This window comes from Ischnura elegans, chromosome 3 (genome assembly GCF_921293095.1).
Source record: "Ischnura elegans chromosome 3, ioIscEleg1.1, whole genome shotgun sequence".
Lineage (NCBI taxonomy): Eukaryota > Metazoa > Arthropoda > Insecta > Odonata > Coenagrionidae > Ischnura > Ischnura elegans.
Genome location: NC_060248.1, coordinates 135,179,055 through 135,195,683, shown reverse-complemented (window position 1 = coordinate 135,195,683; position 16,629 = coordinate 135,179,055). Strand labels below are relative to the sequence as shown.

The following is a 16,629-nucleotide window of genomic DNA, read 5'->3' as shown; positions in this document are numbered from 1 at the left end:
AGTTGAAAACGCGAGCTATTTCACAGCTTTGCTCCCTTCCCCCATCACAGAGAATTCTAAAAATTGGTGCCGGTCATTTTTTGTGGGAGACCTTTCCAACAGGCTTGCATCATTGCGATGTAAACATCGTCTTCCCTTCCTTCGATGCTTGGGGGACTGACAGAATTTGGAAGACGGGGAGCGAGAAGGAAAGGGGATAGGCGAGGTGACCTTGAAGAAAAAGACCCTCTCGCCTCTGGCTAGCTACTCTCGTGCCATCTTCCTGCTTTTTTAGAATTAAAACTGTCGATACGATTTCCTCCTATGCCGTGAGCCCTCTAGAATATACTTACTCTGTGGTTATACCAAAGCTACCCAGCACTCAGTTGGAAAAGACTGTCATTATTGGTCGTGGATCGTGTTGGGAATGTTTTTTATCACGGCTGTGGCTTTAAATATCAAACGAAGGAAAGGAATTTTAAAATGCCGAAAACTTAGTGTTACCGTTCATACTAAGGCAAGTGAATTTGGGTCAGAAGGATTTTATGTGAAAGACAAAGTATTACTGTGTAAATTTTGCTATGAAAGAGTTGAATCTGTAAGACAAGACACTTTGTTAAAGCTGGCATTAGTGCAGAGAAACTTGATAATCCAAAAATTCGGGAAAGGCTCTCAAAGTACATACATGAACGATTGTGGGGATTTGCTGTCTGCTGATCATATTTGCCAAGAATACTCCTGATTATAGGGAAAAAGAAGCAGGAAGAGCTTAAATATTGTGTTATTGGTCTAAATTAACACAATGAAACTGAAAACAAATTTCAGCACTATTTGGTCAATTTTTGCTCTAGTCTTCTTCACAAAAACAATCAATCAAGTGAAGTGTTCACGGTGCACCTTTTCTTGCTCACTCTATAGTATTAATGCGTGAACCATTGATATACCTTGAACCAATAAAACTTGAACCATTTCCTTCATTTGTTTTTATCAGAAATTTTGTACAATTGAAATGGTGTTAAATGTTATGTTAAATTCTTAAAAAAAGTACAGTGGAACCTCGTTAAAGCGAGTACGGGCTATAGCGACACCCCGCTATTACGAGAGATAGCCGCTGCACCGTCAATTGACTCTATAATAAGCGTGTTTAAAAATTCATTTTTACGAGGCCCTTTTGGTGTTGACACTCGCCATAGCGAGAGTTTCACCGCCGGAAAAACTTACATCAAGACTCCTTAATCTCTGTAATTGCTAGCGATCTGTTAGAAATGAAGTTAAATGGAGTGCTAAGTCTCAAATTTATGTGTTAAACTGTCGTTCGATAAATAAGTAGTTAATTTTGGTGAAAATATTGTGGCATTAGCATTCGCGAATGCTGGATCTTCTTTTGTTCCTGGGGCGGCAGAAAGCTGACATCAGCATACCCGCACGTCCATGAGTTGCATGATTAGAAAGCATTTGATGGCAGACACCATGGCCAAAAAAACATCAAACACGTCTAAGCGAGAAAATAAAAATAAAGGAGTCATATGAGAGTGTCGAAATTAATTTATCTTCCTATTCGCTCTTCACAATTAAAAAAAACAAAAGCGCCCAAGAACTTCTGGCGTAGGTTTCCGCGGTGTTGCTCATGGTCAGTGCTGATTTTCGGGTTCCTCAGCCGCGTTGGTTGTTTTTGGATGACAACAGTTTCGGGAGCCATCCTCGGGAGACGGGAAGACGGGAGCAGGATGGCTCCTGAAACTGTTGTCATCCAAAAACAACCAACGGGGCTGAGGAACCCGAAAATCAGCACTGACCAAAAGCGCCCAAGGAATGCAGAATATGTAGAGTTATAAGGAGCGTTTTTTGGGTGGTTTTACCCACTCCAATCTGCGGGAACTCCTGAGAAAGGGGCTACGCCTAAGCTTAAAGCGGAGTATTTCAGGGATAGATTGCGAATCGAGAATTTCAAGAGTTCGGAAGGTTGATTATACTAATGCAAAGCACCAAAGCGTTATCTCCCCTGATAATTGCTGGTGATGCCTGCGGTGTAAACCCGAAGTCGTGGAAGAAAGGACTCCGATCATAAGTATCTTAAGGAGTATTCCCCGCGTGATATAACATAGACGAAACGGAACTTTTTTTACATCCTACTCACCGACAAAATCCTTGCAGTAAGAGGTATTTCTTGCAATGATGCCTCTAAAGGTATGTAAAGCACCTTAGCGATGATGTAGGATGTACGATGCAATGATACTGAGCGTGAATTGTCTGGATGGACGGTATTTATTCTACGTTGCGGATTCACAACTAATACGGGTGAACTATTCGCGTCAGTGGTCGGAGTCGTACTGGCGCTCTCTTCCGTCACGTGGGTAGCCGAGCATCCCCTGCTGGAAGAACTCACAGAACAACTGACTCTCGTTTGCAGTGCCGTGGTAAACTCGGTGTATTATTTCAAATACGTCGCGAGCGTAACACTCTAAAAGGAACTTTTTTTAACAACGGCAATTTTAATCACATCATTTTTCCAGCTTAGAAACTTTTTACCGTCGATAATGAAGATATTACATTATCTGATAGCAAAAGTCTTCCAAGGCAGGAACGTTATACAACCTTCCACCGTTTTCGACTGCAGAAACAAATGCAATACGTTATTTCACTTCACTGCCGCTTAATGTACAGGAACAATAAACACACCAATGGAAACATTTGAGGCATTAAATAACCGCAATACAGTTTTATTAGTTAATTTTTGAATTTTCAGTGGAAAATACCAAAATAATAGAATGAGTACGTAAATGCACTAATTAAGTGCATAGAAAAATGGCTTCATCGGTTGTGCATTGGCATAATGATTGACAAAACATTACGTTGCATGATATTTATTCAGTGCGGGGCCTATAAATTGTTTGAATAGTAAGTCGTTGTTTGAGTTAGGAAATTTAGTGATGCAAAAAAACATCACCTTTCGTCTGGATTTATACTTACGTTTATTGGATAGAAATTTCTCTGTCGCCGCACCACTCCTGTTCCTGTATAACTGTTCGCAACAGGTATATTGGCTATTATTTGTTCCACCTCCAGTAAAGCAACAATTCGCTATAGCGAGTGTTTATTGGTGCACTGTGGGGTGTCGTTTTATCGAGGTTGCACTGTATAAACAATCATGAAATGTGTACCAAAAAATAATAAACACCTGGAAATGTGCAAAAATTGTAACATCATAATAACACTGCCAAGATTTTCTGTAACACTGGAATCATATCGTTTTAGAACGAATTTTAGTCAAAAATAAAACCACTTTCACGGATGTCTATTTATACCTCAACGGTGATGTTACCTAATTAGTCACTCCTGTCACTTAGATGCGAATATTAGGTCCCTCTATTACTTTTCTCTCAGATATTTTGGGCAAAAATGGGGGCACTATATTCGGAGAGATGTAAGATTTAATTTGTAATTAGATTTGTAATTTTTTGTCCCAATCTCAAGTGAAAGTCTGGGTAATTGAGAACTGAAGAATGGAAGCATCCCATCCCTAATGATAACTTTTTTTAAGTAAAATTTTTTGTCATGTTTCTTCTCTTTCATTTCAAAAGCATGCTATTTGTTCTGGATCTTTTAGCACAAAGGTATCCGGATTGTAACTCCCATGAATTTGAATGAATGTCTGTCTCACTTTAGGTCAGCGGTTGCTCCGGAGAGCTGATTTCCACCTCGGTCAACATGTGAACACGTTTTTCCGAGTCAGATGCAAGCAGGTTGAAGCGAGTCCCGAGCGACCCCTAACAGTGTCACCAGAACGAAGGCATATCACCATGTTTGGTAAGATTATTGTCAAGTGATGCATTTTTCTGATGGCCACTCTTTCACAACACCTGCAAAGTCTGGGAAAGTCGTGACAAACTTATGGAAGAAACCAGTACATGACATAATTGGGTTGATGTGGAGGCTAGAGAGATGTCCTCTTATGCTGTGGGTCTAGGTTCAAATCCTGGCGATGGTGGAGATTCCTTTGACGTACTGGAGTGCTATGTGTTCAAGTAAAGCACTCGTTCCGTCAGATGGGACGTGGTGCCTTTTGTTAAGAGCTGGCTAATGGTGATACATAATGGGTTTCTCCCTCCCTTTCCTTTCATCAAGGCCTTAGCTGTTGGTCACCTCCTCAAATACCATGCCTTACTTACAAGGGGAATACACGACCTTCGCATTGCCGATCGGGCTCAAATTTTGCGATTCGGTAGTTTATGGGTACAAATGTAATATGCCGAAGCGAGACGAAGCACCTCTCGTAAAATTCCGAGAAAAAAGCAATTAAAAATCGTAAAAAATGAATGTATGCTATATAAGCTGTTTTGAACGCTAATGTTAAACAAATAGGCGACAGCCCAGTCGATACGGTGTCCGACTGTGGAGGTGAAGGACACGAGATCGATGCTCGCTCATGGAACTTTTTTTGTGTTAATTTTTAAGGATTTTATTGTTTAAATTTTTAAGGTTCGTTTTCTTATCTTCGTTACTACTATGGAATCGGCGATGCGAAGGTCGTGTATTCCCCTTGTTAGAAGAATCGTACATACAGTAAAACTTCGATTTTACGCACTTCGATTTTACATCAAGTCTCGTTTTTACGCAGCGGCACTCAAGTCCGGCCGGAAAGCATAGGGAATTGCAATGGTGAAACTTCGATTTTACATCTTTTCTTGATTTTACGCAGTTTTTCGATTTTGCGCAGCATAACCCCAGCCCCTAAGAGGTCGCTAATCTTGATTTTATGCAGTTGTCTTTCGGCTTGTTTTGAAAATCCGACTAGAGCAATATGCAGTTAGGTTATTATTTCATCTCAATGAGTTGCAAAAATGAATACAGGAACGGTTGAAATGACATCGCGCTGTTGAGCGTGAAACTAAATACATCGCGAATCTAATTATTGCTTCCCCGTGAGCCCTCTCAGGCTCCATTACGAACGCGAATGTCGCTCTTAGTTCAAATTCGCCGTAGAAGGATATCGAAACCTAAAACACACGGCAATCGCCGTGTATGCGTAAATACTTTTGATTAAGACATAATCGCTGGAGATATTAACATTATCACCTTTCTTTAATTATTCGACTTATTGATCGATGCTGTTTATATCCAGAATTATGAGCTACGGAATATCTATCGCCAACGCAAGGCTTTCTAGAATTTTGCCAACGCTATGATTTCCGTCGCCCCCGCGATAACGGCGAAATGAGTCGTTAAAAATACTCCCGTGCCAAAATTTTGGCTTCCAAGGTGATCCAAAAAAGATAGTCGTACTTCTAGTATGGACGTAAGTTGATGGTGATTCAACACGATGGTAAAAGCAGCATGCATTGTCTCATTCCCAGGCTAATCCCACATCTGCGGGACAAATGGAGGCGAGGAAAAATTGCTTGCGCTGCGCGCTTATCAGAACCGACTCAACTTGTATCTCATTGTCAGATGGTTTAAGTTAAACATGGTTGGAACTTGAATAGCTATTAGCTTAACTCCGCTAGGTGGCAAGCGTTTTAACGGAACGGGAGTTAATGCCCTCGAAGAATAACTCGCGTCGTGAATCGTCATGTAATCATTGAAGTCAAATTCAAGACGTGAGTGATAAGGCAGTCCCTTTAAACTCAGGAATGGCTTAGTACCATTAAATCGAAATACAAAAAGTGTCCGGTGTTGTTATCAGATATGGGGAAGCAAAATATTACGTGAAGCTGAGTCACACGGCTTGTGAGTCGAAGGTCCCGGCGCTGAATTCGCGGAAGAATGCCGACAGAGAAGCTATTCCCGGAAGAGTCAATCTACTAATGCTAAAATTTCATGGGGAAATGCTTTTTTAATGCGTATAAATTATAAAGAAGGAAAATTTTTCAGGACTATTAGTCATTTTTTATTCATCACGGGCTGCATGATGGCAGTTGCGCGGTCATTTAAATAGCTCACTTAAAAAAAGTGATCTAAGCACCGGAAAAATCTGAATTTCCGAATATCCCGGGTCCTGTGTGCTCCGTATTATCTATGGTATGCTATTTGGAGGTAACCAACAACTGGGGTCATTAGCGCCATGAAGTAAGGGCTGGGGGGATAGGAACCCTATGTTGGCATTAGCCAGGTTGTAATGATAAGCTCAAAAGGGACCAGGACTTAACTTCCCATCTGATGGACAGAGTGGTGCACTGGAAGTGCCCTCCACATTAGACTCAAGTACGGATAGGGCCATCTCTGATAAGTCTCTGCTACTGCCAGGACTTAAACCCAGGCCCACAGGGTGTAAAGCCTTTGTGATGTATTAGCAAAATTTTGCTCCCTGTTAATGGGGTTAATTTGGATGACTATCCTCAGGTATCTCATTTCTTCAATCTCCAATCTTTGTTTGTCTGCTGGTGGTTAAACGGATATCCTGAAAACTGCTTTTAATGAGAATATTTTCGAAAATTAGCTTCTCTGCGACCATTAAGTATCACCATTCCGAAATTTCTCCTGGGTAACAGAAGTAATCTTAGTGCCAGAAATGCTGGCATTTCAACCATTTTGTTCAACCATGGGAAACACTGTTCAGGAATGCAAAGTTGTTTCTCTTAAGGTAACACGTCATCTGTGGTGTTGCTTTTGAGTACATAAGATTATTAGGCTTAATTTTCCGAGCAATAATGAGCTAGTGTTATCCTGAAAACTATACTCCTCCTCAATACCAACTCTTGATTTTACACATTTTGATTTTACACAGTGCCCATATTTCGGTCCCTCCAAATGCGTAAAATCAAAGTTTTACTGTATATGCTGGAATAGTCATGTGGTGATTTGTCCTCATCCTCTTATATTTGGGTGGGACAAAAAATAAATTTTTTTTGTGGATCAAAATTTCCCTGTGCAGGAAAGTTGTCTGCTTATATCAGGATCTCAGATCCAAAGTTATTTCAAAATGGGATAATATTAACCATTGCTGCCTGTGCCCTAAAGTTAAAAATTTTGCAAAAATTCAGGCTGATACCTATGGCTCCTATGAAGAAGAAATATGTAACTGCAACAAAGCCCATTTTGGAAACAACCAATGACGATTGTAACTTTCAGCATTATGTTTAAGGAGTTAAAAGTTTATCTGAGGAATTCTATGATTTTGCAATGGGTTAGAATAATCGGCTCATTTTGAGTTATGTAACCGGAATATCACCCAAATTGTCTGGCTGTGTGGAATCAATTCACATTTTGCCTTTTGGAGGCAAAATATGCGGTATATTTACTGTTTTCAAATATTAAATCTTTTTAAAAGTCTCAGTGATCCTTCATAGGGAAATAACTCCTTCAATGAAGCCTTAACAGTAGTAAATTTTGAAATAAATGTAAATTTTGGCATAAAAATGCATTTTAACAGTCTACTAGTTTCGACGTTTATACCGTTGAAAAGTTTGTAGAATAGGACTGAGTTTTGTTTCACCGTGAACATTTCGTCGTCCCACCAAGTAACGCCCAAATCGGTTGATTTTATAACAATGCATGTTTATTTTTTTACTCAGAGTCAAAAAATATTGTTCAGTAAGATTGTGAAGAAATTTAAATATATGGAATTTAAAAAAAGGTGGAATAGTCACATTTTACTCTTTTACTCATATATATTCCATATGTGGTGGATTTTACCAGAAATCGGTACGAAGAAACATTTTATTGGTTATTAATGTTGGTCCACCTGAACAACTCCTTCTCTGTCCTGAATTCAATTCAATTTCTGAAATTCAAGAAAAGCCATTTCCTCAACATGATATTCCGAAACATAAACATATTTTGGGTTAAACTCTTAATTCATTTTCCTGCATTTTAGAAGTTAATAGTGCAAAAATTCAAAGTTGGTCAATTTGAAATGTCCTAACTAAACCTACTATGTACTATTCCTCTCTTATCCTCCTCTAGCATGGGCAGCAACCCATTTTCTTGGGTGGGAAAAAATTTTTTCTTTGAATGACAGTGTGTAGAGATAAGGGCTTGCACGATCCAGATTTTATACAAAATGTAGTGTATTAGTAAGACGAAGGAGGAATTTGAGGTTTTCATACTGTGGCCTTAGTTATAATTTGAAATACATGCATGCATAAACTTTCATCACTTTACATTTCAAAACAAAGTACAGTGCAACCTCGATAAAACGAGACCCCACAGTAAATACATGCTCAAATAAACACTCGATATAGCGAATTGTCACCTTACCGGAGGTGGAGCAAATAATAGCCAATATACCTATTGCGAACAGTTATACAGGAACATGAGTGGTGCGGCAACAGAGAAATTTACATCCGATAAACGTATGCATAAATCCAGATGAAAGGCAATGTTTATTTGCATCACTAAATTTCTTTACTTAAATAACAACTAACTATTCAAACAATTTTTAAGCGCCCTACTGAGTAACAATCTTGCAAAGCATAGCTTTGTCAATCATTATGCCAATGCACAATGCCGACGAAGCCATTTTTCGATGTATTTAGTGCAATTACGTGATCATTCTATTATTTTGGTATCTTCCACTGAAAATTCAAAAAATATCTGATAAAACTGTATCACGATTATTTAATGCCTCTAATGCTTCCATTGGTGCATGCTTCTTGTTCCTTTACTTTAAGTGGCAGTTGAGTGAAATAACGTATTGCATTTGTTTCTGCAGATGAAAGCGGTCGAAAGTTGTTGAACGATCCTGCCTCGGAAGACTTTTTCTATCATCTAATGTAATATCTTCATTATCTACGGTAAAAAGTTTGCTAAGGGTGCAAAATGATATGATTAAAATTGCCGTTGTTAAAAAAATTCATTTTTGAGTGTTACGCTCGTGACGTATTTGAAATAATACACTGAGATTACCACAGCAGTGCAATAAAAACGATTTGAATTAAAATTGGTAATATATGAAAAGATATTAACGTGATATTATTGCACTTAAAAATATAATGCAGATATTATGTTGATGTCACTTAAGTACGAGCGTCATCCAGAAAATAAGTTCCGTTTTTCAGAGACCTCAATACACTTCGTATACCGAGAAATCAGCTTTGAAATCCCATCCTCATAGAAGCTTCCCACCACCACCTTGGTCCAGTTGGTGACTGCTTCTTTCACTTCCTCGTCACTTGTGAAACGTTCTCCGGCTAATCCCTCCTTCATTTTGGTGAATAGATGAAAGTCTGAAGGGGCCAAGTCGGGACTGTAAGGTGGATGGGTCAGAACATCCTAACCGAACTGATCCAACTGATCCAAAAGTTCCGTAATGGATCGAGCGACGTGAGGCCTTGCGTTGTCGTGGAGAAGGCTCACACCAGAGGTCAGCATTCCTCTTCTCTTGTTTTGGACTGCCCGACGAAGCTTCTTCAGAGTCTCACAATACCGGGAGGCGTTAATTTTTTCTCCTTGAGGCAAGAAATCAATCAGGAGGATCCCCTTTTGGTCCCAGAAAACAGAGGCCATGATCTTCCTGGTGGACTTCACAACTTTGAATTTTTTCGCACTTAGGGAGGTGGTGTGTTTCCACTGCATGGATTGTTTTTGTTCTCTGGGGTATAGTGCGACACCCAGGTTTCATCTCCAGTGACTATGGACTTGAGAAAAGGATCCCCTTCCATTCTGTAGCGGCCCAAAAATTCACGAGCTGCAGCCACTCGTTGTGACTTGTGTTCGGGCATCAGCTCTCTCGGAACCCATTGGGTGCAAACTTTTCGAAAATCGAGTTTTTCCGAGACAATCTCATGAATGATGGATCGTGAGATCTAAGGGAAACACTCATGGAGTTCATCCACAGTGGAACGGCGATCTTCGCGTACAGCACTGTCGACTTTTGCCACAAGTTCGTCCGTGACAACTGAGGGTCTGCCTCTTCCACTTTCGTCCTCAAGTGAATGTCTTCCCGCCTTAAATTCACGAACCCATCTCCTCACCATTGATTCACTCATTACACCCTCTCCATACACAGAAACAAGCTGTTGATGAATTTCAACCGATTTGAAACCACGGGCATGAAGAAATTGAATCACTCCGCGCACAACAACTCGAGACAGAACAGGCACCGAGGTGGCGGGATGCGACGTCGAGAACTCCATTTCAACGAGTTGCTGAGACTCTGTTTACAAGGCTACTGAGCCTATCTCTCTCTCATTCTATTCAGAAGATTCCCCTCTTTTGTACAATGTAGTCACATTTGTCAAAAAGTGCCTCTAGCGATCTACACACCAAAACCGAACTTATTTTCTGGATGACCCTCGTAAAAAAAAGCAGAATGCAAGAAACTGCGACGAATATAACTCGCATGGGTAATATTTGCGGCAAAGAAACAGAACGGCATACGCATCTGATGGACTTGGAAAAACTTACGAGTATGAATTTATTGATATAACATTCACAATAATGACTGAGAAACATGAAAAAGGAATGCAGAATTTTTTAAATTAAATAAACTAAAAGCGCAGCATCAGCTCTTCACATCTGAGGCCATTCCAAATTCCTACGACATAGCGCCAAATGAGAGTCAGTTGTTCTGTGAGTTCTTCCAGTGGCCACTAGGGGATGCTTGACCGTCCGGGCGACAGAAGAGAGCGCCAGTACGACTCCGACCACGGAGTCGTACTGGCGCTCGTACCGACCACGAATAGTTCACCCTTGTGAATAGTACATTGTGATCGTGACTATTACTTGTAACCGCAACTGAGAATAAATACGTCCATCCGGACAATTCACGCTCATCAGGCTGAGTACTATTGTAGCATACATCCTACAGCATTGCTAAGGCGCACTTCCTAACACAGCTCTTTCTGCCAACATTTCCCTTTCTCGTTCCAGCAGCCTCCGTTCCCGGTCCAAAATGTCCCATTCCCTTCTCAATAGCTCATGTTCGCGCGCCACTTCGCTCGCCGCTTCGTTCCAAGCCACGCTCGTTACCCCTAGCATAGCCTCACTCCGACCCCCGGTCATATCTCTTAGCGCTCTAGTCTCGTGTTGACCCTCGTCCGTCTCTACTAGCCTCCTAGCCTCACTCCAACCCCCGTCCGTGTGACCCACGCCGCTACCCTCGCTCTCCCACCATGGAAACATGGCTGACGGTAGCGTCACATAAAAAAGGGGCTCGCCACCTCTCTCTTCACGGTTCCCGCCTTCCCACTTGCCATCTCTCAGCTTCCAGCGCAGCCTTCCACACACGTCCCTTTTCGAAGCAACACCCCGCCGTCACAATCCCAATACTGGATCTCTCACCGGGAAACACGCCCGCCCCACGCACTGGGATCTTGGGGGTCTCGCCGCACTGAAATCACTTGCCTTTTCGGAGAAATATCCCACCGCTGCTCTGTTAAGGACCTTGGGTATTCTCTGGAATGAGACTCTCTCCTTCACTTCGATGTCACTTTATTTGTCACACACTTGCACAAATAAGACTTGAGCAGTCCCCGACTGCTCACAACACTCCCTCCCTCTGGCCCCTCGTCGTGACCCCTCGAGCCACCTCGATAGAGTTCACGCTTACTCCAGCAGGGGACAGCATCTCCGTGGGTGGACACACTGCCTGGCGGCGTGACACTGGTAGAGATGTATTTTTATCATAGCCTACCCTAAATGTCATTTATTTTATGATAAGAAAGTTTCATATCCAAAATATGCAATTAAATGTCTATACAGTGAGTCCTCGTTTAACGTCAGTTACCGTTCCTGAAAAATGTGACGATAAACGAAATGACGTTAATCGAAGCATAATATCCCATAAGAAACACTGTAAGATGTGAATATCGGCTCCTAGACCTCAAAATTCCTACGCGAAAAAATTTAAGCGTATCATATCTGGGGCATTTTTCACGATGGGAATGCCAAACTATGGCATAAATACGAGTTCCTGTCTTCATCGACGACAATATCAGCAATGACGTAAATCCTTCTCCATTTTTGTATCTTCCCACATTTGCTTTTCGGCTTCGCTATGGTGGTCGCCTGGGCGAGCGTCGCCTGGGCATCATCATCGCTGAAACATCGTTGCAGTTACAGGAACCAAAATTATTGTGAACTCGGCAAAAAAGTGACGACAAAAACTCCGAGTTCTACACGGAAAAATTCCTTGAAATCACTTTTTAGGTTCCTGAAAACCATTATGTCAAGTAAAACCTTGCGCACCTACTTAGGAATTCATTTTGCAGAAAATTTGCTAAAACCGTAATCGCAATTAAGAATAAACACTCCGTTTTACACTTTGCTTACACTGACTGTATTACCGCCCACAAAACGAACAACCTGCAACGCCTGCCGCTTCGCCTTTTTTTTCGCACGAAATTTAAAAGACTTGACGTTTTCGCCAAGCGTAGGTGCGATAAACGAATGACGATCTCAAAATTTTCGTGACGTTATCGCGAAATGACGTTTAACGGGGTGACGTAGAACGAGGACTCACTGTATTCACATTATTTACCTAAAAAATCTTCAATGTTCTGTAATTTGATCCCTTCCCTGAGATAATCAATGAATCTGATGAATGAATGATCAAGTAATCTGGAATGGATGAGTCTGCTCTGTGTATCCGGAATTTCTGGGGATTGCACATGTATATTCGTCTAATTTATTATGTTACATAGATATTGTGTACTGCAAGTATGGAAGGAACCACAAATGTCATGTCTCCTTACATGACCTTAAACCCTGTTTGCTGTAAAAGGTGCTTATTTGAAAGTGTTTGCCGTGGTTCCTTTAATCTTGTTTACCAAACTATTTGAGCCAAGTACAGATGTAGCTGACATATCTTTCTTCTCTCAGCTACTTTGGATGGTGGGATTGGATATCTGATGCCTGTGCCAGAGAAGACCTATCGCCGTCTCCTTATGCTGCAGAACGTTCTCATTAATCATATTCCGCATACTGCTGGTCTCAATCCTAAAGCCTTCAGGTAAGTCAATAAACATGTTTAAATTAATATGTAACTGTTATTCATAATTTTAAGATGTGGAATGGAAAGAGGAAACAGTTTTATTACATGTGTAATGTCATTTTGGATATTCCAAGAAAAATGGAAATGTTTTCCTTGAGTGTCTCTAATTATGATAAGACTTGGATTATATCTTGCTTGTTCAATACTTACACTCTTTACTGTTTTTTCTGACATTGAGTGTCTTAAAAGAGACTTCTCTAGGTTTCTTTTTGTGGCATGAGTGTAGTTGAAACGAATGGTTTGCAGCTTGACTTCATGGCAATTGCTTCATGATGCATGAATAAAAACGTTGTAATTTCACTTGAGTTTTCCATATCAGAGTCACCTGCTAGTGTGCTGGAAGTGCAAAAATTCTATGCTTGAGATTTGCAAATTTGGGGGATGCAGTATTGAATCTCAATGATTTTTCCCCCATGTAATAACATTTCATGGTTCTTAAAATTGTACTCCTGGACCCATTTGTCTGTGTGAAGTAACTCCTTTTGTGTAATTGTTTCTTCAATTTCTACAATAGCGCCCTACTAAAATTTATCAGTATCCTTCTTTGTAGTGCACATATTATTTTAGTGGTCTGTTCCCTTTTTCATTAAATGGCCGAGGGTGGTTTTGTTAAATCTACGCTGTCATTATTATCTTACAGTGCTGAGATTCCCCACTGTTCAATCTCTTGGGAAGATTCACACTGTGCACCTGTCGTGTTTTGCTTTTAAAAATTTTCCACAGCTGAAATTCTATTGCAATACTCCTACTAGATCTTTAAACAAAATTGTTTGTGAGTAGGACGAGTATCGCATTGCAACGGTGTATGCAAAGAGAGGATCGGAACTCTTCCTACTTCCTCTTATAGGACATTGCATTCATGAAAGCATTGATTGAAAATTCCGGATTCAGATTCAATTTCTTCGGAATTCTTGAATTCGGATCTGAAGTATAAGGTGAAGGTCATTATTCATGGATATTTGGATGTGGGGTATCCAATCCGACCATCCCTAGTTAGCATCTTAAGGTTTAGACTACACGTGAATACCTACTTATCTCCGAGTGCCTTGCATATCGTGTACATTTAGCTGAAAGATGCGGTGTGAATTTGTAGCATTGAAAATGGAAATTTTGGTTACTGTCAAAAGTCCAGGCATACGTCTGCAATAGGATTAAAAAAATATGCCACAAAAATTTTTTTTCTGCAGCTCTGATGCTCAAAACAGGGGTGCGTCTCTTACACGCGTTTATATGGTAATTGTGTTTTCATATATTTCCGTTGGAGGGGGGTCTTGACCCCCCAGACCTCCCCCATCGCTACGCCGCTGTAATGGTATCGGTCCATCCAAAGGGCAGATCCAGGATTTTTTTCTGGGGGACACCAGGGTCTGACTGGTCTTCTCATATTTGGAAGTAAAAACTACACGCAACAGTTACTATACTAAATATTCTCTTAATTATTTTATTTAAGTTATTAATATGTAAATATTTATTTATATTAAAATGTGAAATTTTATTAATTTTTGTATTTAAAATCTCATCTATTTTTTAAGCATGGGGGGGGGCACATGCCCCCCCAAATCCAAAAAAGGGGCCATCCCTATCAGAAATGCATTGCATTTGGACTTATTCTTTTTTAAATCTTTTGCATGTACAGTAAACTCCCGTTTTTCCCAATGGGCTAATGACAATGGCTAATGAGGGACGGCAGAGAATAATAATCGGAAAACACGGATAACCCAAACTTTCACTTAAATGTCTTGCAATGTTCATAACTTACCTAAAAACAAACAAAATATTATTATTTATGCAGTTATTCTGTTATTTTAGAGTGCTTCCCTGACTCATTAAGGGCTTTCTTTGCCAGTTCGCGATATTTTTAGCGGCGATAACAGGGTTGTTCTCGAATTATTAATGCTCCATGTAAAGCCTGGTTTCAAAAACCAACATCCGTGGCTCACAGATACAGAAAATTGGTTTGCACAAATGCTTCATAAACTACTGCTCGACATGGGAAACTACACAGTCAGGCACCACGCCAGTTAGTCGCATCTCACACAAGTTGCCCGGGTTGCAACTGCTGTGGGACGTACGTCCGTGATCACAGAGCACGGTCGCGCTCTGCGAGGCTTGGAAAATAGGAGCATGGTGCTACCGTGAATGCAGCTAGCATGCGACCACTTCCATTTTACGAAAGGGATTCTAACAGAAATAATAAGCCCGGTGTATCCTAGCATTAATGAAGTAATTCCGATGATTTTGCGTCCGATATTATTTTTTTTATAAAAATTGCGTAAATATTGGGCAAGAGTGAAAATTATGCACGGATAATCCACAATACGGATATACCGCAGCCAGATAATCTGGAGTCTGCTGTATTTAATCTTGCATATCAATTGAGGTACGACATTAAATGCGGTAAGTTATTGTCAATCGGCCTGAAGCCCACTAGGTGACTCATATTAGCAGTGCTCTCCTGAAAATGAGAGCATCCAAGCAGGCAGTCCACTGCTCATGAGAAGGGGTGGGCTGGGATGCCCTGAAAGATATCTAGTCCTATTGATCTCATCTAGCCTGATTTCTCAAAAAGGGATGGACCTTTCTCACTTCTCCCATCCTCCAGATTTATCCTTCCCCTCCAGCCCCAACTTGTCTTCCAACAGAGACAATGCTAGCGGTGGCTCCTCGCATTATAAAAACTGTTAAAAAGGTAATTTCAAATTGTGGTCAACCCCCTTCAATGGGTTAGCGATCAGCGCTGTGATTAGTTCTATTGTTCAGTCACACTGATCGCTGTGATTAGTTCTATTGTTCAGTCACACTGATCGCTGTGATTAGTTCTATTGTTCAGTCACACTGATCGCTGTGATTAGTTATATTGTTCAGTCACACTGATCGCTGTGATTAGTTCTATTGTTCAGTCACACTGATCGCTGTGATTAGTTCTATTGTTCAGTCACACTGATCAGAGGTGACGGATCAGTGCAGCTGAATGCAACTAATGGCTTCGGATGAGATGAGCTAGAAAAATTCTTGGAGTATCTCTTGATGACAAAATTCTCTTCATGTTTGCCCTATCATTATCATTCACTATCATCATCGTTCACTATTTTCATGTTTTTTTTTTGCCTTATATAGGACATTCAAAAGCTCAACCAAGCTCTTGAGTAATCCTGCAAGAGGTGTGATTGATGGAGAGTTGGCCTGGCTGTTCTTGGGTCTGCCTCATGCTGAAAAGCAGGAAGTGGCACGTAAAATAGGCACCAAAGTAGATGAAATGATTGAAGACTTGGCAGATATTGACCGACTGACCTCTCATTTTTAGCTGGTCAACTATGGTTTCATTTAATTGGAAATCCAGTGTTTCATTTCCAAGTCTTCCATCTGGAAAGATGTTTTGTAAATAATGAATAAATGTTTTTTTTTTATAAAATGTTGACTATTTATGGCCAGTGTAGTATTTATCCTTGGCTTAGTTTATTTATAGTGGCATTTTGTGGCCTTTTTGAGTTTTCACTATTTATCTGCAAATATCAGTTGATTTTTTGGATGTCTTAGAATGCTTGCAGTGGTTGAAGTATTTTATACTGAGGATAGAAAAGTGGGATCTCTTAACATTCCCAAACAGTGCTTTTCCCTCTGGCCCTGGCGATTAGGCTGGATAAATTTTGGAGTTTAAAAACCTTGGGAAGTCAAAATTTCTCCTGTCAAATATAGAAGGTACTGCTTCAAAGTTAAAG

General features: G+C 40.5%; 1 protein-coding gene across 2 annotated transcripts in view; it reads left to right on the top strand.

Annotated features, from left to right (window-relative positions):
* The window catches only part of LOC124156620 (cleavage and polyadenylation specificity factor subunit 1), a 153,741-nt gene extending 137,423 nt beyond the window's left edge, over positions 1-16,318 (top strand). For both annotated transcript variants that reach the window (XM_046531267.1, XM_046531266.1), the window contains 3 exons: positions 3,646-3,786; positions 12,739-12,868; positions 16,028-16,318. In XM_046531267.1, coding sequence (XP_046387223.1) covers positions 3,646-3,786; positions 12,739-12,868; positions 16,028-16,214 — 458 coding nt within the window. In that variant the 3' untranslated portion in view covers positions 16,215-16,318. The remainder of the gene's footprint in view (positions 1-3,645; positions 3,787-12,738; positions 12,869-16,027) is intronic.
* Positions 16,319-16,629: the final 311 nt, after the last annotated feature.